This window comes from Entelurus aequoreus, linkage group LG19 (genome assembly GCF_033978785.1).
Source record: "Entelurus aequoreus isolate RoL-2023_Sb linkage group LG19, RoL_Eaeq_v1.1, whole genome shotgun sequence".
NCBI classification, from domain to species: domain Eukaryota; kingdom Metazoa; phylum Chordata; class Actinopteri; order Syngnathiformes; family Syngnathidae; genus Entelurus; species Entelurus aequoreus.
Window position 1 is genome coordinate 39,358,383 of NC_084749.1, and position 8,832 is coordinate 39,367,214.

The 8,832-nt window shown below is 40.7% G+C and overlaps 1 protein-coding gene across 1 annotated transcript; it reads right to left on the bottom strand.

The window, feature by feature from the left end:
* LOC133635367 (uncharacterized) lies at positions 1–2,016 on the bottom strand. Its single transcript, XM_062028507.1, has 3 exons — positions 1,494–2,016; positions 779–1,108; positions 1–593 (listed from the first exon to the last, which is right to left on the bottom strand). The coding sequence occupies exons 1-3, from the start codon at positions 1,594–1,596 to the stop codon at positions 124–126; spliced, it is 903 nt and encodes a 300-aa protein (XP_061884491.1). The 5' UTR covers positions 1,597–2,016; the 3' UTR covers positions 1–123.
* Between the last annotated feature and the right edge of the window lie 6,816 nt (positions 2,017–8,832).

The following is an 8,832-nucleotide window of genomic DNA, read 5'->3' on the forward strand; positions in this document are numbered from 1 at the left end:
GAGAGATGGGGCTTCAAGGTTCAAGGTTATTTTATTTTGTCTTGGAGACAAGGACCAGCTGCACACAATACAATACAGTACAACACAAAACCAATAAGACACACGGTGCACACACAGTTGGAGCTAATGCCCTTTGAAAAGGACTGCTTTGGTGAGCTTCTGTCTCATGTTGCCACTCTGTAAGCTCAGAGTATTGATTTTTGCAATGTGGTGCAGCCTTAGCTTGAAAAACAGGGACACAACTAATGTTACCAGCGTATGGTGGTGACTGTCAATGCCATACTGTGTGTCGCCGATGTGCTCCCCGAGCAAAAACACATCCTCTGAACCTATCCTCTTCCGCACAATGTAGAGGACCTCTAGCAGTTTGATGGGCTGTGATCGTCTGGAATCTGCTGATGCCTGGCGAATGACCCACTCTGCTGCCCTGACGACCCTCACCGTGCCTTCAGACGGAATCACCAGGCCTCCATTGTTTCTTAGAGTCAGCAGGTGGTAGCTCTTGTCCTTACTGGCAGATGCAGCGTCCGTCACCAGGCTGGCACGGCAGACATCACAGGACAGCTTCTTCACCGTCCGTCGCACAACAAATCCTGAAATTAGAGGTAGACCGATTAATAATATAATAACTTATAATAATAATTAATAAGCATGGGGAAATTAGGGGGACATTTCTTTTTTAGTACTATCGTCTGATTAATTGGCCATCGTTTTCCCCCAGATTTTGACTATTGGCACTATCGGTTATAGGCAAAATACACTATCGGTCGACCTCTACCTGAAATGTACACGAGAGCGTTGTCCACAAGACCATCGAAGCGGGTGGGAAGGTAGCTGTGGTCATGTACAAGGGCAGGAATGTCAGCAAACGGGGATGGAAGATCTTCTCTTTGTTCTGCAGAGGACATATCTACAGCTGACAGGTTTGTAGATGTGTCGATGTGGTAGGACTGGGCAGCAGAGGACATTGCTACAGCTGGTAGGGACTCTGTGTCATCCTGTGCAGTCACATTGCCTTTGCTGCTTGGTTTAACAACCCCACACCGGGCCATCAGCTTTCGGAAGATGTACTTGAACTGGCTGGCATTAGGGTTGTTATTCCAGCCACCTTAAAATAAACACAAGATATACGAGTATATTACACATATATATTCAATATATCTTTATGCTTTAAAAAAAAAAAGACAAATTAGAACTAGCCACCCCTGAATGATCTTTCCACATAAATTAAGTTGAATGACATCATCATACAATTCAGACTGTATCACAGTGGTGACAAATTCTGCAAACAGATAGACAAACACACAGACATTTTACTAAATACTAAAAATAGTTTGTGACACTTCCAGATACTGTATATGTCTTCAGAACCACATTTTTCCCAAAAAAAAACAAAAAACATATGGACCGACAAACTGAAAACAATACGAGCATTTGCTGACACTTCGTGTCACTTAGTGTTGCGGCTGGTAAATATGAATTATGAACCCTACCGGATGCTCTGATGGAGTTAAAGAGAAGCTCCAAGTGGTCCTGGCTGAACCTGTAGGTCAGGACATATCGCTGTCCTTCAAGCAGCACAGGAACCATTGACATCAACGTGTCGATATTGATGATGAAGCCCAGGATAGAGAGGAACCTTCAAAAGCAAATATTGTATTACTATGATGATCCTGCCAAAACAGGACACAAGAAAGCAGGGATGCAAACACAAACGGTATAGGGTGAAAATAGTGAATGCTCCCAGAGCAGCACTTCTCAGGGAGCTGCCAGGGCAGACACAAATCCACATTTCACACAATTCACTTCATTGCCACATTTGGGGGAAAAAAGGGGGCCGTAACCTAAAGCTGACTAGTTTGCATCCCTGATCTTAAATGTATAATCAGTGTGAGGTTTAGGATCCTTAAAAATACTTTTAGGACACTAAACCTGCTTGAATCAATTCACAACAGAGCATGCAGACCATGCAATACATACCATTTTGACACCTGCATCTGGGGGGGGGGGGGGGGGGGGGGACTGAACACAAGAGAATTGGAACAGAGACAAATTTGCAGACAGCAAACACATTGGAGCAAGATAGTATCATATGAATAATACGTACCACTTTATGAACTCAATGCAGAAGAGTAGGGCATCTCATTAACTCGATGCAGACAGGAAAGAGCATCTTATGAACTTGATGCAGAAGAGTAGAGCATCTCATGAACTCGATGTAGACAGGACAGAACATCTTACAGGACAGAGCATCTTATTAACTCGATGCAGACAGGAGGACAGAGCATCTGAACTCGATGCAGAAGATAGTAGAGAATCACATAAACTTGATGATAAACAAGAGAACAGAGCATCTCATGAACTTATGTCATGGACTTTAGGGATGCACTGAAACCGGTAGAGTTGAGCTGTTGGTAATCGTTAGTTTTACCTTAGATAATTTAATGATTTGTAAATTGACTACTTGTATACATCTAACGAAGAATAAAATAAACCCTTATTTTCTAAATCAGCAGTCTCATTCTGATAATTTCATTATAATAAAGAATTTGTACTGGGTATTGGCGACTACTCAAAAGTTGAGTAGTTGTACTTATACTTGTGTGGGGGGAAAATGGTATCAGTGCATCACTAATAGAACAGTCACTATTTTAAAAGACCTCTTTGTTCGGTAAAGGGGTGTGCCATCTTCCATCTTCAAAGTCAGCAAGTACCCCCTAGCTCTTGACAAGAATTCCCTGGTGCTTGTCCAGTTCCTTGAACCAAGGGGGGCTTTGAACCCTTTGGCTCTGGGATTGCGGCTGTTCAATATGTCAAACAGCCTGTCCGTTATCTATAAACAAATATCTAAATTAACTGGAAGCACTGAAATCATCACCATAACTGGGTGTCAACAGGTATCAGATAGTAAACATCTAAGTATGATGAATAGTTTGATTCCTCTCCATTTCCTCTGTGGCTGTGCTTTTTAAAATTAAATTGCTGCACTGCGTTATACCTGTAAATCTGAGATGTGACAATAAGGGTGCTTCTGAGGTAAGTATGAGGTAGGTATAAACAGTTTTATCCAAGTGCTTGCATATTGTTGAATTTGAGGATGGTCATAATTATTTAATCGTTCCCGATGCCCAAATTCAAATGTTAATGTATTAATGTTTTGTTATATAACGAACAACACAAATAGAAGATCTACAAGCGGTGTGTTGTGAACTTTCAGATCTGGTATTTTCACGTTTTTGTGAAAACTTAAAATCTGAAATCGCTCACCTGTGATGACATGATAAAATGGGAATGCCACCAGGATTAAAGGGGTTAAAGCAATTAATCACTCAAATGTTGTTAAGAACAGTAGAATATTGGAAAACGATTTTGGTCAATGATGCAAATCCCTAGCTGTATTACCTCAATGAATTCTGAAGTAGCCTCACAGTCTTTGAACTCTGCATAGCCCATCTCCCGCAAGGTGCGGAGCGCCACTGCCACAGAGTTACTCAAAGTCTGAGCAGCCAGGGAGACCTTGATTGAGTTTATAAGGAGATAGTTCAAATGAAGAGCACATTAGCGCTACAAGATACAAACATCATCACCAGGGATAAAAACACAATAAAGCCCTAGAGCCCATTTCTATTGCGGCCCTCTATACATAAATCATCATACAAACATACCTTCATCTTCTGATTAGCAAAGTTCACATGCTTATCTGTGACTCTGTTGGCAGCATGTAGTCCACTTTTCTTTTGGACATTGTTCAGATGAACTATGTACCTCCAATTGATGCTGCCAGTGATGCTTCTAATTGGGCTGTATGCCTGCAGAATCAGAATCTTTTTTCACTGCACACGTCAAATGTAAAGCACCATATTCTCCACAATTATGTAAATACAATCAAAATGTATAAAAAGCAGAATCGAATCAACCAGAGCAAATAGGCAATAATCAGCATTTACCTGCAACATATTGCGTGTCAGCTTCAGCATGTGGCAAGCGTCCATCATAACAAAAACATTGTCATGGGTTACTGGATGTGGGAAATGGGTCTTCAAGGGCTCACAGGGGTTTGCCTTTAGATCGCACCCAAGTTGGGTGCACATACTGACATTGGATGCATGACCATCCATTGTCATGCACACCACCCTTATCTGACGATGATGCAGCTCTTCTAATGCATGCTCTACCAAGACTTTCTGTGTTTCTGGTGTGAGGGACTTGGTCAAATAATACGCAATTGGAGCTTTCCAATAACCTTGAAGCCCAACCACCATAAACACAAGAGCCTCGGAAGCAATGTCAGTCTCATTCAATCGATCCCCCATGTCCACAAATCCAGACATTGTTTGTGTCTGAGGATCATATTGGATGTGCTTTTTGATGGCCATGGCATCCAGCATCAGAGTGACACATCCGTACTTGGCCTCATCTTCCTGACGCCGTCTTTCCAGCATGTCCAACATCATTTTATTGAGACCAGGTTTGGCATCAAGAGAGCTCAGCCACCTTAGTAAAAATAAAAAGTAGCCATTTAACCACGTAGCCATTTAACCACTAAACCAAGCATCCCTATTGTGGACACTGGACATACTAAAAATAGCTACAATATCAAAATGTATCAGCATGAGACATGGGGCTCTATTTTCGTGCCGGCGGTAAGCGGCGTTATGATCGTCCTGATTCACCAAAATAGAGCCCATGAGCTGTTAGATCAGTAAGTTTAACCATTCATGATAATACAGTCTGTAGTGCTTAAGTGGTTAATGTAATTTAGTTTAAAATTAGACATCATGAAGAATACCTTTGCAATGAACTGGGATGTGGGAGGTGAATATGCAGAGTCTCTCTCAGGTAGTGATATGCCTTTGGACCATGCAGATGGAGCGTAAGGGCAAAATCTCTCTGGGCCTTGGTGTACTCTACGCCCTGCCTCGACAGGAGGTGAACCGGAAGATCTGAAATTCAATTAGTAAAAGTGATTTAGTAGGTCTCCTTTTAATAGTAACTAGGAAGTCTAACAAAGAACATAAAATACACAAAATATTCAATGTAATATTTTTATTTTACCTGAGTAGCATTCAAGCTTGTCTTTCAGCTCTTCGTTGATGAGATTTTTCTCCTTCAGTTCCTCCAGAAGAGCCCGCATGTTTTTCTTGGCCCTCCTTTCTCTCGCCAAGGCATTAGTCTTCTCCCGCTGCAGTTTCCTCACTCTCGCTGAGGCTTCTTTGAGTTTGGCCTTTATAGCCTTGGGGCAAGCAGGCAATGCGTATAGGTGGTCAGTGGCCTGCCGCTTGCGGCTCTTTCGCCTCTCTCCAGTGGCTCCCTGTTGCTTTGGCAAAATATACAAATATATAAATATTAGTAATATGTTAATTAATAACAGTTACTTTTTTAACAATTCAATGTTCACTTATCAATGCTGTGAGCCTAAATCAATTTTTATGTTCTCCAATTCTCCAACAGAAAACACAACTCAGCATACTTTTAAGAAATTGATCTTAATAGGCTTGTCCCCTTATAAGGCAAAAATATGTTTTGTGGCTCTGGACAAAAATGACTCTTTTGATTGTAAAGGTTGCCTACCCCTGGGTGTAGTTTCAATGTTCGCACATGTTTATTCATCCAAGTGTATGAGTGACAGAGCAAGTGAGATAGCCAGTGGTTCTCAAACTTTTTACACAGAGTACCACCTCAATATAATAATATGACAAGCCAAGACCAATGGACACATTTGTCCGTGTACGGACATGTTGATGACACCTGGACATTCCACATGCAAATACTCACAACATCAGGCTGAGGTTCATCCTGAGACAAGTCCATTGGCAGGTTGTCTTCCGCTCTTCTAGCAGTGGTTGTGCTTCTTGTTGCTATCGGCTAAAATAAACATAAGAGTGAAAAAAAACATATTGAGTGTCTAAAATGTGCTGTAATAAGCAACACATTATTTCTTCCTAAACTTGCAGAAAGAAAAACTAAAGTGTGACATTTAATCACATATTTATATATTGATATATCAATCTTATACACCTTGAATTCTTGTTGGTCAATGATACACATACCCTTTGAAGATGAGCTGGAAAGTTGAAAATTGTTGGCACAACACCATCTTTAAGCCGGACAGTCTGCCCCGTCCTGTCAAAATCCTCACTCCTAAAGTGCTCACTGCAGAGCACTGTCCTGCCAGAGGCAACAAAACCATCCCTTCTTAGGGCAAGTTCCCACTGCCTCTTCCTCTCTCCGGTTTTGGGAAACCTTAAAAACGTGAGAAAGGTAGCCAGATATATAAATTATTGTCAACATTTTCCACCCTTCTTTCCTTTAACATTAAGGGTAAGGACAAAAATACACACCTAAATTATCATATTTTTGGGGTAATTGTATGTATGTATGTATGTATGTATGTATGCATGTATGTATGCATGTATGCATGTATGTGCATGTATGCATGTATGTACTTTAAGAATAAGACAACCACACTAAAAGAGTTATAAGAAAGGTGTCCAAAAGAAACATTCAATTGTGTAAAAAGCCTTGGGTCAACAACAATCTTGCAATACTATTATCTCACATAGCCCCGCTGTTCCTGTGTAGCAGGACCTGTATTGTACATACATCCACTAAGTAACTAACGATTATCCTAATTATAGTCATAATATTGTCATATCTTACCGGTGAAAGGTGATCCCACGGGTTCTCGTTTTGAGACTACGGCGATTAGAGCATCCGTAGGCTGCACAAAAGTCAGGCATCTTCACTGGTAGGCGTAGTTCTGTAAACACAAAGCCAGCAATTTCCTGTATCATAATGTAAGATGTTTTTAACAAACCAAACCGCTTGGAAATCATGTGCAACTTAAGTTATGTTGAAAAGAAAGAGCAATTCTGCCTCTCCCACTGATCCTTTTCCCATGAAACGAGCTAACAAAATTGTTCAGCTAACTTAGCTAACGTTAATAGGTACAGCTGGCCAGGGACAAACATACAACCTTATTTTTTAAGTCGTTTTTCGAACAGAAAAGCTGCAATTTCAACATGTCCAAGCATCCTGAATCATAGCCACGTTAATAACGTGTGTAATAAACAAAACCGTTTGTAAATCCGTCAAGATTTCAGCGAGTTAAGAGTATTTTTGTTTGTGCAGATCACTCACCTTACAACAGCTACCATAGAACGTACCAGAATAGTTGACCGTCACAAGATGGCCGCCGGTGAACTACGCTGGAGACTCCGCCTTGCGCCATCTACTGATATATATCTATGGTTCCAACATTCAGCTGGGATTTGACATTTACTGATCTTACCATGACAACTAAAGCAAATCCACAACTGACCTCTGGACACAACAATGGGACAGGGCTCAACACACTTATCATCACAACTATGCAGATAATGCTCACTAATGCAATTATTTGCAATGCCAGCCGTTGCTAAACATGCTGCATATACTTCCCTCTCACAGTGCAGCACCTGATATTTAAACAGCAGCCTATGACAAACACTACACACGAAATCCGGTCCGTGTCTAACCTTATCCAAAAAACTATCCACGACAAAACCAAAATCTACAGACCTCTCCAGCCTCTGCTTCCGACTCAGCTGTACACTAGCTTTCACTTGCTGCCTGTGTTCTAAATGATCCCTGTACTTCCCTACACTGCGTGCTTTAACCCTGTCTCTGTGCTCCAAGCTATATCTGTATTTCTCTACACTTCGTGATGTATAGCTCTCCCTGAAGTTCAAGTCCTCACTATACATTTTCCTATAAAGCAGGGCACGTTTCTCTTGACGTCTAACATTAATTCTATCTTGCTGTCCTTGCAGTCTTTCCTTACGTTTTAAATACTTTGTCGCACTAAAATCCCTACTTATTGTACTGCCCTCTACAACATCTTTACCTGAATCTAGACAATCTATCCCATCTACTGCCTGCCCCGCTCCATCTTTCACTGAAGACCTAGTGCTACAGCCTATATCCCAGCCTAATTTACAATAACCATGACAACTTTGCAGTCCAGGCTTTAAAACACAAACAACGTAGTCAAAATGCTGGCCCCCGACATTCTCCAAGTAAATGCAGTCCGCTGACAAACACTTACTGCTGCAACGATACTTTAGCCAACGACAATCATGAAATGTAAAAATGTCAATGCCTAAATAATCTGCAGTGGCCTGGATTTCAACCTCTGTGGCCCAAGTCTTGACACACTTCATCCTGGACTGCTTGATGTACTCTAAAAGTGACATATCGCTCCTCAAAAGACCCCGATACCTAGCGTCATTCTTTTCTAGCTGTCTAGAGCAGGGGTCACCAACCTTTTTGAACCCAAGGGCTACTTCTTGGGTACTGGTTAATGCGAAGGGCTACCAGTTTGATACACACTTAAATAAATTGCCAGAAATAGCCAATTTGCTCAATTTACCTTTAACTCTATGTTATTATTAATAATTAATGATATTTATCTTTGTGGAAACACTGATCATCTTAATGATTTCTCACAATAAATATATATAGAAACAGATAAATATCAATATGCAACACTTTATTTTTATATTTTCTCTAAGTGCACATTTTTCAAATTGAACATTTTCAAATGATCACTTCTTAAACAGTCTTGTGAAATCACAATATCCCATTTTAACTAGCTAGCCACTGAAATTTTTTAACAAATCATGAATTACTTTGCACCATGTTTGTACAAATAATAACTCATGTAAAATACAAAGGTCAACTCTCCAATTTTTAAATAAATCATGTCACACTTTGAACTGATACCAAATCTGTTATCTGTTTCTTTGTCAGTTAGTGGGAAGCCTGGCATTGCACACTGTTAACTAGTGTGTT

Coding starts and splice junctions, on each gene's coding strand:
- LOC133635367 (XM_062028507.1), bottom strand. CDS start 1,596: ATGTCAATGGTTCCTGTGCTGCTTGAAGGACAGCGATATGTCCTGACC. Junction 1,109..1,493: donor TAACTCCATCAGAGCATCCG/GTAGGGTTCATA, acceptor GTTTATTTTAAG/GTGGCTGGAATAACAACCCT. Junction 594..778: donor CGCTCTCGTGTACATTTCAG/GTAGAGGTCGAC, acceptor CTCTAATTTCAG/GATTTGTTGTGCGACGGACG.